The sequence below is a fragment of the Oncorhynchus clarkii genome, chromosome 28 (assembly GCF_045791955.1).
Source record: "Oncorhynchus clarkii lewisi isolate Uvic-CL-2024 chromosome 28, UVic_Ocla_1.0, whole genome shotgun sequence".
Taxonomy (NCBI): Eukaryota; Metazoa; Chordata; class Actinopteri; order Salmoniformes; family Salmonidae; genus Oncorhynchus; species Oncorhynchus clarkii.
This window is the reverse complement of record NC_092174.1, coordinates 19,801,272-19,815,692: the sequence shown is the minus strand read 5'-3', so window position 1 is coordinate 19,815,692 and position 14,421 is coordinate 19,801,272. Positions and strand designations below refer to the sequence as shown.

Here is a 14,421-nt window from a genome sequence, read left to right as displayed (position 1 = left end):
ATTCCATACTACAACAGTCCTGTGGGACATTACAGGCACTGAAAAATGACCAACCAACAACATTAAGCACTCTGTCCCAGTTTAAGTTCATTGCCTAGGAGAGAATCACTGATACTGCATGAGGATTTGGAATTCAGAATGCGTCACTTGTTATGGGGAGGGAAGGGGGGTTCATTCAGAAATAGGCTTGTGTTCTAGGTTTTTTTGTCTTTTGTCTTTCTGTAGACATTCAGAAACAGTAGAAGCAGCTTTGTCTTGAAATAAAGTAAACCATGTTCTCCCTATCTATTCACTGAACTGTATTTTTTTGTTAACTATCATAGGCCTACTCAAAGTATGGTTTCTCAAAGTATTATGATATTTTGTGTACCATTTTTCCTACAGCTCGCAATTCCGCACAAATAGTTTAGCATTGAGAGATTTAAATAGCAAATATGACTGGTGTTTTGTATAATTTTTGTCAATGATATCAAGAGGATCTGAGAGAGCCTGTGTGAAAAGGTTCTGTCTCCCTCCCCACCACTCTCAGGAAACCCCAGTGGTTTCAGGTTAGCTTGCCACATGCACAAGTCACCTGTTAGTCTCTCTCATCAATACAACAAATGATTGAAGAGTTTTTGCTGAGGGGTATTTCAGTGTGTGGACTACCACATTGATTCAAACTAGTTATGTTCCTGAACAAAAACAAATACAACTGGTCAGCAGGGCCAGCCACATGCACATGTATTCAAGCATGAATAGCGTGCTATTCACCTGAGGTAATCCCCCCCGCACCCCTTTACTTGGTGGAAACTGAATAAGATGAAGCGAACATGCAATTTCCACTTGGAACCGATATCTACTTGTTTTTTTTCTGTGCTGTAAATTACAACTTGATAAGAGGTAAATGAGTAATGATTTTGGATAAGGAAATAGTAAATATAAATTACACTTATTTTACCTTATCATTGGAGACGTGAAACCAGTCATACAGTATGGCAGCAAACCGAAGCAAATGGACAATGTTCCCACTGTAAATGTAATGAAATGCTGTGCCATTATGCATAATTTAAATTGTACTGCCTTTTTAACTTGCAGAGATGGGCACTCAAATGTCTTAATTATAGGCTACCCCGACTTTCTCTTTCCTATTTCTATCATGTTAAATATTAGCCACTATCAGTATCAACAGTCAGTAGGCCTAATAACCACACATTTAACGGACAATTTACTGTTAGTTTCCTCCAGTTGGTATAGCTTACATTGTAATTCAATTAAATGGCATTGTTTCGCTTACCTTTTGTTCCTCTGTAAAAACTCACAGCCATGTGGTTGCTGCTGAGGCTCATTGGTAACAGTTGATAATATTCTAAAAAAATACACTTAGGCTAATTAAATCATTATGGAGTGGAGTGCAGAACAAGCCGTTAGTTTGAACCCAATGCATGATGCAGTACTTGGCCATGTCTTTGCACAGTTCCATAGTTAGTGCAAGCGATATACAGTTGAAGTCGGAAGTTTACATACACCTTAGCCAAATACATTTAAACTTCGTTTTTCACAATTCCTGACATTTAATCCTAGTAAAAATTCCTTGTCTTAGGTCAGTTAGGATCACCACTTTTATTTTAAGAATGTGAAATGTCATAATAGTAGAGAATTTATTTCAGATTTTATTTCTTTCATCACATTCCCAGTGGGTCATAAGTTAACATACACTCAATTAGTATTTGGTAGCATTGCCTTTAAATTCTTTATCTTGGGTCAAACATTTTGGGTAGCCTTCCACAAGCTTCCCACTAAGTTGGGTGAATTTTGGACCAATTCTCCTGACAGAGCAAAAATATAACTGAGTCAGGTTTGTAGGCCTCCTTGCTCGCACGCGCTTTTTCAATTCTGCCCACAAATTTTCTATGGGATTGAGGTCAGGGCTTTGGGATGGCCACTCCAATACCTTGACTTTGTTGTCCTTAAGCCATTTTGCCACAACTTTGGAAGTATGCTTGGGGTCATCGTCCATTTGGAAGACCCATTTGTGACCAAGCTTTAACTTCCCGACTGATGTTTCTTCAATATATCTACATTTTCCTCCCTCATGATGCCATCTATTTTGTGAAGTGCACCAGTCCATCCTGTAGGAAAGCACCCCCACAATGTGATGCTGCCACCCCTGTGCTTCACGGTTGGGATGGTGTTCTTCGGCTTGCAAGCTTCCACCTTTTCCCACCAAACATAACAATGGTCATTATGGCCAAACAGTTCTATTTTTGTTTCATCAGACCATTTATCCAAAAAGTATGATCTTTGTTCATGTGTAGTTGCAAACTGTAGTCTGGCTTTTTTATGGCAGTTTTGGAGCAGTGGCTTCTTCCTTGCTGAGTGGCCTTTCAGGTTATGTTGATATAGGACTTGTTTTACTGTGGATATAGATACTGTAGTACCTGTTTCCTCCAGCATCTTCACAAGGTCCTTTGCTGTCGTTCTGGGATTGATTTGCACTTTTTGCACCAAAGTCGTCTTTGTGAGCGGTATGACTGCTGCGTGGTCCCATGGTGTTCATACTTGCGTACCATTGTTTGTACAGATGAACGTGGTACCTTCGGGCGTTTGGAAATTGCTCCTAAGGATGAACCAGGCTTGTGGAGGTCTACAATTTCTTTTCTGAGGTCTTGGCTGATTTCTTTTGATTTTGACATGATGTCAAGCAAAGAGGCATTGAGTTTGAAGATAGGCCTTGAAATACATCCACAGGTACACCTCCAATTCACTCAAATGATGTCAATTAGCCTATCAGAAGCTTCTAAAGCCATGACATTTTCTGGAATTTTCCAAGCTGTTTAAAGGCACAGTCAACTTAGTGTATGTAATCTTCTGACCGATTGTGATTAAGTGAAATAATCTGTCTGTTACCATTGCAAGTAATGTCCTAACTGACTTGCCAAAACTATAGTTTGTTAATTAACAAGAAATGTGTGGAGTGGTTGAAACACTTAGGTTGGAGTCATTAAAACTAATTTATGTAAACTTCCGACTTCAATTGTATGAAGGTGTATAGCCTACTATTGTACACTATTCTCCCTATAGTTCTATAAACACTAATCTTCCAACATTAGGGATGGGTCGACATTGACATCATGGGTATCTGGAGTAAAATGGGGTAGGGTCATGCTTTTCTTTTCAATTTCAGTCAAGGGGAGGCTTTAGTATTTTTTTGAAATGTAGTCCATGGGAGGGTCATGTCCTTTGTAATTGAGGAAATTATTATATTTCTCAGTTTTAGAATTAGTTGACCTTCATCTGGGAGCGCAATATCAAGTGTGCCTATAGGCTATTTAGGCTATGGACCATTTGATTGAGACCACATTATCTACAGTGCATTCAGGAAGTATTTAGAACCCTTCACTTTTTCTACATTTTATGTTAGAGCCTTGTTCTAAAAATCGATTTTAAATAGTTTTGCCCCTCAATTTCCCCTACACTCAATTCCCCATAATGACAAAGCAAAAACTGGTTTTGAGAAATGTTGTTAAAAAGTTGTACTTTGTTGAAGCACCTTTGGCAGCAATTACAGCCTCCAAGTCTTCTTGGTTATGATGCTACAAGCTTGGCACACATGTATTTGGGGAGTTTCTCCCATTCTTCTCTTCAGATCCTCTCAAGCTCTGTCTGGTTGGATGGGTAGCATCGCTGCATAGCTATTTTCAGGTCTCCAGAGAAGTTTGATTGAGGTCAAATCCGGGCTCTGGCTTGGCCACTCAAGGACATTCTTAAACTTGTCCCGAAGCCATTCCTGCTTTGTCTTGTCTGTGTGCTTAGGGTCATTGTCCTGTTGGAAGGTGAACCTTCGCCCCAGTCTGAGGTCCTGAACGCTCTGGAGCAGGTTTTCATCAAGGATCTCTCAACTCTCTCTGCTCCGTTCATCTTTCCCTCAATCCTGACTAGTCTCCCAGTCCCTGCCACAGAAAAACATCCCTGCTGCATGATGCTACTTCCACCATGCTTCACCGTAGGGAGGGTGCCAAGTTTCCTTCAGACGTGATAATTGGCATTCATGCCAAAGAGTTAAATGTTGAAATCTTGATTTCATCAGACCAGAGAATCTTGTTTCATGGTCTGAGTTCTTTAGGTGACTTTTGGTGAACAAGCAGGCTGTCATATGTCTTTTACTGAGGAGTGAGTGGCTTCCATCTGGCCACTCTGACATAGAGGCCTGATTGGTGGGGTGCTGCAGAGATGTTTGTCCTTCTGCAAGTTTTTCCCATCTCCACAGAGGAACTCTGGGGCTCTTTTAGTTTATTAATTCAACCATTTTTTAAAAACAAGCACACATAAAACTTAGCCATACATGTATACAATCATTGAGGATAACACAGTCAGACTTATTTCCATTGTGGTCCTCTTGAGACAAGATGGCTTGACAAGATCAAACACAGCATGGCAGTGAAATAATAAAACAAAAACATAGAACATCTGTCTCATCATAGGGGTTATTCATGTGGGCACAGAAGACATCAAACATATGTTTAAAGCTGTCCAGAGAGGACATTGTTTTTATAGGCAGAGGCAACTCATTCCTTTCTGAGGCTCCAGTATTCAAGGAAGTACCTTTCCCAGCATTACTCCTGAACCTGTATAAGCACACATTAGCAACACCTGATCTGGTGCTGTGATTGTGTGCATACCTAACACGAGGAAAGTAATCACTTAGATATCTGTGCGCAAGACCATACTCCTGTAAACCAAACCTAGTCTAATCTGGGACACACTAGCCTCCACAGGCAGCCAGTTTAGTTACTGAAAGCAGCTCCTGCCTATGTGAGTACATGGACTCACCTTCAATACTACCCTGATCAGCTTATTCTGGGACATCTGGAGCTTCCTCTTCATACGTTTAGATAAGTCCCCCAAACCAGGAAGTACTAGCATAGTCAAAATGGCATTGAATGAGGGCTGTAGCTAGCACTTTCATGGAGTCCTTATCAAGCAGCTTGGATTTTCTAGCCAAAAAGTTACTCTTGGCATTAACCTTCCCTAGTACGTTATTGGCCATGCTCACACCTCCCAAGCTTCCATCAAGGATACATCCCAAGTAGCTAACAGAGGTTTTAGTAGTCAGCACCTCACCCCCTAACTCCTCTGATTTCAGACGTCCTACACAATTTAGATCCAAAAATAATTGCTTCAGTTTTCCCTAAGTGCAGAGATAGCTTATCTCCAAGCCATTTGCTAATGTTAGTAAGCTCTGTGCTAAGTATGCTCTCCAACAGTTTTACTTTTGTGAGACACCAGAAGTGTAGAGTCATCCACATAAAGAAAAAGACTGCAAGAACAAGCATCTTTCATATCGTTAATATACAGAAAAACAGCAGAGTCCCAAGCACGCTCCCCTGCGTAACGCCACAACTCATTGGTTTTGCTTCAGACAGTGAACCATTAACCTCTACTACTTGCTCCCTTCCTGATTAAATAGGACTTTACCCAGCCTAGAGGGATACTGCTTAACCCCAGTGCCTCCAGTTTGGAGATTAGAAGACAGTGGTTAACTGTATCAAAGGCCTTCTGTAGGTCGAGCAGTACCATTCCACACACACTGTCAGAGTGATCATCAGGTTCTTGGTCACCTCCCTGACCAGGGCCCTTCACCCCCGGTTGCTCAGTTTGGCTGGGCGGCCAACTCTAGGATGAGTCTTGGGGTTTCCAAACTTCTTCCATTTACGAATGATGGAAGCCACTCTGTTCTTGGACTTTCAATGCTGCAGACATTTTTTTGTTACCCTTCCCCAGATGTGTGCCTCAACACAATCCTGTCTCTAACAATTCCTTCAACCTCATGGCTTGGTTTTTTGCTCTGACATGCAGTGTCAACTGTGGGACCTTGTATAGACAGGTGTGTGCCTTTCCAAATCATGTCCAGTCAATTGAATTTACCACAGTTGGACTCCAATCAAGTTGTAGAGACATCTCAAGGATGGTCGGTGGAAAGAGGATGTACCTGAGCTCAATTTCGAGTCTCATAGCAAAGTATCTGAATACTTATGTGAATAAGGCATTTCTGTTTTTAATTTTTAATAAATTCGCTAAAATTTCTAAACCTGTTTTCGCTTTTTCATTATGGGGTATTGTGTGTAGAATAAGGCTGTAACGTGACAATGTGGAAAAAGTCAAGGGGTCTGATTGCTTTCTGAATGCATTGTAAATGTACTAACATGTGAATCAAGTTGAAATTAAAACTTTAAAATTTGATTGGGAATATCCATTGTTATAAATTATTCTGTCAACCCTCCATAGAAAACATATTGAAATCATAGAAATATTGATAATAGAATATACATTCCCATTCAAGTTGACCTTCGACAGCTTTCGTCCAGCTTTCTGGTAGTAATTGGAGGTTAAATGTAATTTGAATGTCTGGTGTACCAGCTAAATTGCAGGGGTCAATTATTTGAATACGTTCTATGAATTCTATATCTATGATTGAAATGACGCCAATGTCTCAACCGATGGTGGGCACAACAAATATTTCAGATGATGTAAAATAGGGTCTAAGCTACAACATTTTTGAAAAATCTGAGTTGAAGTGTTTTTAGAAAATTGATATTAAAACAAAAAAACAAACAACAAACACATTTTTATTAAACATTTTTTTTCAATAAATCATTAAACAGTTTAACAACCCTGTTTTGTAAACTTTCAAATGGGTCAAGTTGAGCACCTCTAGCTTCTGAATGTTTTGGCATTCAGGTCCAAAAATCATATGGAATGACCTGACTATCACATACTGTATGTATGGTTTCTCAAAGTATTTTGTGCACCAAGTTTACTTTCCCCACCTCTCGCTATTCGGGACAAAAGCATGTACAATACATTTGTGTATGGTCTCCATTCATGCTGTACTGGTTTAGAATTTGTATAGAAAGTAACTAAAAGTAACTATCCATACAATGGATAATTTTGACTTATGTAGGCTTATTGCTATCAAGAAGAACTGAGCAAGAGCTTTACATTTTCACACAGACTTGTCACCCTCCCTCCCCACCACACACACAGGAAACCCTAGCTTTCCACATGCGCAAGTCACCTGTTAATATCTCAAATGATTGAAGAGTTTTTGCTGAGGGGTATTTCAGTGTGTGGATTTGGGATACCACATTGATTCAAACTAGGTATGAACCTGAACAAAAACTAAAACAAATACAACTGATCACCCGGGCTGGCCTTAGCCACTACCGCTTACGGCCCCGCGCCTCTAAGGGGCCTTTGACCAAAAACAAGCACACTGTTGAGCGTTAGAATAGAAGAATACACAAGGTGCAATTTCGACATTTGGTTGTGCATCATCAGTTTTTCTCATGTCAGTCGCTAACCACGTTTCCATCCACAGTTTTTATGCGAATAAAGTCATGCCGCATAAAAAAAATGTGGCAAGTGTGATGGAAACACGAAGTGTCAGTACAATTGTATAATGGTGACCGACAATTTGTTCGTTCGACATGGTGGGATCTCTTAGTGTCGGTACAATGTATTATGTGATGAATTGCGCTCAAAACAAGCGATGCTATGAAAAGATGCACAAAGTGCACGGTTATTAGCTTGATGCTCCTTTCCAATAAATACAGAGGGACTTTGTTTGTATGCTAGTGACATGATGATCGGTGCTTAGATGCCAATTTACAAATAAAATTGATCTTTCTCTGCTCAATTTCATCATTTAACCTAACCTGTCCAGCAGTGTTGTAGTACTCTCGAGTCCGGTCTCGAGACCACGTATTGAGTGTCTTGGTCTTGTCTGTGTTTCGAATACATTTTGATTGGGTCTTGACTTTGTCTCGAACAATGAGGATTGGACCATGAGGACTAGTAATTTTTCCTGAGACCAGCGGAGGAGAAAACTCATACTTATTAACCCCTGTTCAGTCAACACATAAAACTGCTTTGCCAGGCCAAATACACGCTTCTTTCATGACACATTTATAAAGTATGGTTCATACTTTACTCATAACATTCCTGTACTTGATTTGTTGAAAGATATCCTCAAACCTTGCCACCTTTGTGGAAATTATGTTACTCCACTAGTATGGTGTAAATTGTCTTACTCCACTAGTATGGGAGACTGAACAAAACATTTTTTTGAGTGGCACTCTATTTCTCAGCATACATTTTTTAAAACCAATTTGAATGCCTAAAGAATCCATATCTACATTTTATTTTATTGTGGTGGCTATCTGACTTAATTACAATCATGGTTTTGACTGTCTCGCTTTAGGTGGTCTCAAACTCAACACTGCTGTCCAGTGTCCACTTGATAAGCGAACTGTTGTATAGAGCGCATGCGCAAACCAGCAAGTTTGCCTTTTATTGCAACAGTTTGTGTGACAAAATGATCGGTAGAGTGGAAAATGCAATGTAAGCACATTAAACTCATGCACAACATTTTATTCACAACAAAGTCAGCCAGATGGAAACACACCTCTAGTGGGGAAATGCTCATATTTTTATGCAGGTTTTATAATATTCTTATGAAAATCTGTAGCGAATTGGATGGAAACCTAGGTAGAAACAGTCACTCAATTAGCCTACAGTATGTAAAACAAAATTGGTTGGTAGGTTAGTTTAGCCAACCATCTAAACTTCGAATTACCGACCGCACATCCTATTAACATGTTGTAATGCATGACCTGACTAGATCATAAAGGAAGAATTGTCCAGACAGAGGATTGAGTTTATGAATTGACGGTTTATTAAACCAACTGTACACAGGCTACTGTTTGGCCGTAGCCCACGCCAAATAAATGAAAGATAACCCACAAGCTAATCGTGACCTTCTCTTCTCTTGACCTTCTCCAGACGTAAGAGAGAGAACAAAGGCTAAACCTGGTCTTAACTTCCAATGCTCCATCCCCCTGCCCAACCCCCCCTCCACGCCACTCAGCCAACCGCCAGGATGCCCGGCATCAGAACATTCCAGGCATTCCAGTGATTGGCAGATAGCAGGTTGATTGGCATGTCGGACCCCGCGAACACTGGGTAAGTACAACACAACCACCTACTAGCCTAACACATAACACACAGCTGTCTGTACGGGTCGCTTCAATGTGTATAATTGCAGGAAATTTGCTGTAGAACTGCATGATATTTGTTATAAATGCACAATCTTCTCTCCGCCCCATGGAAAAATATGTATAATTGCAGCAAACTTGCTTTAAAACAGAACATGTGGTCTCAACCGTCAAGTGTGATGGAAACACGAACTGTCGGTACAATTTTATAAATGTTGAAAGACAATTTATTCCTTCGACAACGACCACTAAAATGTTTTACCCAAAAGGTTAGGGCTGCATCCTTTGACCATTTACACCTACAGTAAATGTACATAAGGAAGTATAGTTAAACTTTGTTAGATGACACTTGCATTTGCTGCATACATTTTGGGACTATTAATGATAAGTAGGCTGGTTGCCCATTGATTCTTGAAGAATATAACTTAAAAATGCCTCATGAGCTCATGAGCAATTGTCATACACCAACAGAACCCAAATTATAAGCTGGTTTTACTCCAATGTTTGTAAACAGATATAATATAAACAAACACTATATAGCCTCAAAACATGGTTAAAATTTAAATGTCATGGATGGTCAGTCCTTGCATCCATAGCTCTGTCTATGAATTTGAGAGTGGTTACATTTCTCTAGCACCATCTCTCAGCTTTCTACCGAAACAGTGACTGGGAGTGGCTTTGTTATTGTTTCAACTGCTGATTGACGCTTTAAAGGGGATTCAGACAATGGGCCTGATTCACAAACAGAAAAGAAACGTAGAAAAACGTTTTAACATATTTTTTATCATTGACTTTCTAAACTTTTCAGAATGCTAAGGAAATGCTACCTGTCTATCAATAAACATTGTCATTCTATGACTCCTATCCAAAGGTTGATGATATCAATGTGTATGGGTTTTTGTGCTACGTTTTATCACAGTGTGGGTTGGGATACCACAGTGACTGAATATTCATGTCACGTTGTACAAAAACCCTCAACATAATTTCTATGTTCAGAACCTTAAAAGTCAACAAGGCACCTGACACTACTGGGCAAACAAATTGCACTACAGTTTTGGTAAGTAGTTAGTTCATTATCTTTGCAAACATGGCAATATATCTAGTTATTTGTTCAATTTGGTCTTAGCCTTAGTTTTACAACTTTGATTATGAACGTGTGAAAATGTATTTTTAAAGCTTAAACATGTTCTAGGTTGCCATCTTGACTCTGCAATTAGTCCCAAACTGTACTTGGAAGTGACATAACGCTGTAATTATACAAACCAGATGTAAGAGGTTTTTGTACGGACATGTTCCACAGTGCAGATAAACTGACATTTGGAAAAGCCATCAATCTCATTGTTGAACCCAGTAAGTAAATTCTCAATTTGCAATAATGAACATGTTAATTAGGAAATTTGTGAAAATCTAAAATATCTAGGGGGTGAAAGTGTGTTAATTTGATACAAGTAGCCTATGTTACAAATGTTTTGGGAGAAAGCCTTATATTTGAGATGAGATTTGCAAACAGACTGTGAATGTGCAACAAAAGTTTTAGTTTTGGACCAAGCTCTCAGTTATCACACTATATGTTTTTGAATATTTCAAATGATTTATAACATTGCTGTGCTATTGCTGTATCGTACCATGTCTCATGTAAAATGGATTTATCTCAATGAGCCTGAGCTGGATAGATAATGGTAATGATAATCATTCAGTATTTCAGTATATTAACCACCTACATCTACCACACCAAATGGTTTTATCTTACAGAAAATACATAATACTGGAAGTTACAAGTTGATTTGTGATGTGGGGACAGTTCTAATTTTCTTTGTCTGATCATTTAAGTTACTGAAATACTTCAAGCAAACTGTCCATCAGATTATACAGAATGAAAAAAAAATCTGGATATTAAAATAAATATCAGTTAGACTATTACTGGACTATTTAGATCAGGGAAGGACAACAATTCTACCCCCCCCCCCCCCCCCCCCCCCCAAAAAAAAAAAAATTACATTCGTAGAATACACAAAGTGCAATTTCTAAATGTGGCTGTGAATCAGCAGTTTTTCTCTCGTTATGTCAGTCACTGGTAGTCAGTCAATTAGCCCATGTCCGCTAACATTTTTTAGATTGCTAAATTAGTTTCGTGGCCACCTATCTATACTTTTTATCATGGTCAAATCACTGGCCGTGGGACCCTCATTGATTTTGTTACTCAGTCTCACATAGATATCAATCATATTAAATGTGTAGATTTGCGGAAAATCGGCTGTAAAACATTTTATTTTCCTCTTTCACCCCATGGCAAAATGAGTAGAATAACATGACATTTGTTATAAAATTGCTAAATCATTTCTCCACCACATGGAAAAATGTGTTAAATTGCAGCAACTTGCTTTAAAACTGCAACATTTTCTCTACACCACATGGCAAAATGTGTAGAATTGCACAAACTGTACTCTAAAACTTGGAAAATGTATCTTTGCTGTCACAAAGATTGTTTTGCTTGCAATGTGGGTACGCAGACCCACGAGCAACCGCGGTGCCATTATGATGAGTCCAGATTTTGTGTGGCCCCCATCAAAGTTGCCCATCCCTGATTTATATCATATATTTGTACCTGTTTTTTTAATATATTGTGTGACGTAACATTTTTTTTGTGTTTCTGCATATTTAGCAAGATGTTTAAATCAACCTAAACCTATTGTATTTTCCAGATGGAACTCCTGCCCGCCCAACACTGTCCATCCTCACCCCACTACACAAGATAGGGAATGATGACCAGCCCGAGGTGTGCCTGGCTACAGGCTTCTTTCCTAGGATTGAAAACATGAATCTCACCCTGGGGAATAATGTTACTGTCCCACACAAAACAACCAAGGCAGCTTTATCTTCCACACGTACCTACTTCTTTGCCGGATTCTCCAAAGAGAATATCAAGCGTTGTGAGATGGATGGCGTCGTCAAGAAGCGTGTTGATGATGGTGGTTTTCCAGATGTGTCTAACTGTAATAATTTATATACAATAATATCTCACATTATTACTGTGGCTTTGAACAATGAATTAAATAAGTACATTCATCAATGAACATCTCAATCATTCATCGAGAATGGTAAAGATGGCTGTAAATGACACAACGAGAAATCACTTTTAATAATCACTTACTGGCTTTCAGATAAGACCACGGCTACAACTGCTTCTGACAATTGTGAACATGAACGCCTCAACAATGCTACTGCCACCAACTATACCGGTTGGTGATATTTTGCTACACTAAATACAAACATGGTGTAAAGTCAATTGTACTGCATGATGCACACGTGTTTAAATTTCAGCATGTCTAAGTGTGCAAAACACTGAAATGACACAACATTTGTTTTTTACAGATTATACCAAGATGAACTTCACATCCTTGGTTGTGTATGGTTTGAGAGTGCTGTTTGCCAAAGCCGTGGCATTTAATGTGCTATTTACTGTCAAGGCCCTGGTATTCTAGGTAAGTGAAATTAACTCTGTTTTAGTTCAGATTGTTGACATAAATTGATTAAATGACAGCTGTAAAGAACAAATATAATATATAATAATTTGCTTAATTGCATTACAGAATAATTTGCAATTCTATTTACAGACCTATTTTCACTTGGACTCCTACTTTTCAGTTCTGCTTTGCATCCAGTTTGTAAAACCTGCCTTGTGGTTTTATCGAGACCTTCAACAGTATTAGTATCTGACTTTTTCAGGGTTGAATGCTGCAATTCCTCTGCTTACACTTTGGAAATACTAGATACTAAATACACATGTTATGCATGTGATTGTTCGGTATTAAACATTAGGTTACATTTTATATTCTATATAATTTTATATTGTGTTATGTTATTTATATTTACTTGTATTATATCTTTAACTGCAAGTTGTCATCAAAAGTGTATAAAGACTCCAAAAATGATTTCAAACAATAATGTAATTGTACATTGATCAAGTTGTGTACGTGGATACTTTGCAGTTGTTTCTAAATGCACAAAACCTGTCAATAGAGAATTTAAACCACATTTTCACCAGTACATTGAAACCATATGAACAGCCAAACCAAATGAACAGATAAAGATCTATAAGACACCTTGACTTCCAAGAAATGGCTCCATCAGTTACCTTATTTGCATGCGTGCTCAAGAAGTAACAATAGCGAGAAACACACATGATAGTGAGAAACACACACCTTATAATGGTTGATGAATTGTATTATGAAAATCATTTGCAATTACATGTGTGTCTGATATCAGTCAAACATTTTATAATCGTATATGGGAGCTGTAAATGTATTGAAATAAACAGACACGGCTTTTTTATTCTAATCTAAACCATATGAACTTGAAAAGGTGGATGTCTATCAAATTACTAAAATGGTCGGAAAGTAGTAGTCAGGTTTACCAGAAACATTTGCTTTGGACTAATCATTAGGCCTTCAGATTTAGTAGGGAAGTGCACATCTTAGAATATGAGATGATGTTGCCCTCTGCTGGTTGTAAATGTGTTTTTCGCCATTGACATTGTGACCACTAAATCACTTGGGCTCAGTTTTTCAAAAGTTATCTGTCTGGATTTCGCCTATTGGATAGGATTAAATGCATAGAAATAGATTGACAGGAACGGGAATCCCCATTCAAGTCAACGATTTGTCCGTTCTATTCATCCTATTTCTATGCACTTAATCCTATCCGATAGGCCAAATCCAGAAAACTTTTGAAAAACTGGGCCCTGAGTATTGCTTCACTGCGTGTATCATAATTGTATTTTCTTGATTCTTCATGTCCTCCCTCCTTGTCTCCTTCTGGTTCCTTCTCCTCTAATGCATTTTGAGAAGGAGGCATAGAGAGATGATGTGAGGAAAAATGTCATGCAGTATTGTGTCTTCAGTTGTGTATCTTCTATATATGATCAATTGAACCACCGCAATACATTTTGCTTGTGAATTTTAGCTTTTTGGTGTTCAAGTGTTTTATTAAATTAATAAATACATAATATTTTTCATATTATTGGTACATTTTGGTGGAGATGCACATGTAGTACACATCTAGATGCCCTATGAGCCCTGGTCAAAAGTACTTCACTATATAGGGAATAGGGTTCCATTTGGGACTCAGCCTGATCTTTTCTCCACCCACATGGTCGAGTAGCCAACACCTGGTCCTAAAAACTATGGTGTTGAATGTCTAAACCTTTCCTAGGTCTACCTGATCTCTTTCAACACTGAGACTGGCACACAAGACTAAGGTCTACCTCATGTAGGCCACAGGTGAGGCTTGGAATTTGTGGTCTCTTCTGTGGAGCAATGTAGGCCAGTAGGTCAAAAGTATGTACATTATATATCTGATATCCTGATCATTTCCTGCAAGACAAAGA

The 14,421-nt window shown here is 38.7% G+C and overlaps 1 protein-coding gene across 1 annotated transcript; it reads left to right on the top strand.

The window, feature by feature from the left end:
* Window positions 1–10,029: 10,029 nt before the first annotated feature.
* On the top strand, window positions 10,030–14,054 carry LOC139387072 (T-cell receptor delta constant). Its single transcript, XM_071133056.1, has 6 exons — window positions 10,030–10,092; window positions 10,228–10,385; window positions 11,738–12,028; window positions 12,197–12,274; window positions 12,408–12,517; window positions 12,650–14,054. Exons 2-5 carry the CDS (start codon window positions 10,325–10,327, stop codon window positions 12,515–12,517), a joined length of 540 nt encoding a protein of 179 aa, XP_070989157.1. The 5' UTR covers window positions 10,030–10,092; window positions 10,228–10,324; the 3' UTR covers window positions 12,650–14,054.
* The last annotated feature ends 367 nt before the right edge of the window (window positions 14,055–14,421 follow it).

Excerpts from the sequence above, each read along its gene's own strand:
- LOC139387072 (XM_071133056.1), top strand. The coding sequence starts at position 10,325 with ATGTTCCACAGTGCAGATAAACTGACATTTGGAAAAGCCATCAATCTC. Across the intron at positions 10,386-11,737 it reads CAATCTCATTGTTGAACCCA|ATGGAACTCCTGCCCGCCCA; the intron begins GTAAGTAAATTC and ends TGTATTTTCCAG. Across the intron at positions 12,275-12,407 it reads TACTGCCACCAACTATACCG|ATTATACCAAGATGAACTTC; the intron begins GTTGGTGATATT and ends TGTTTTTTACAG.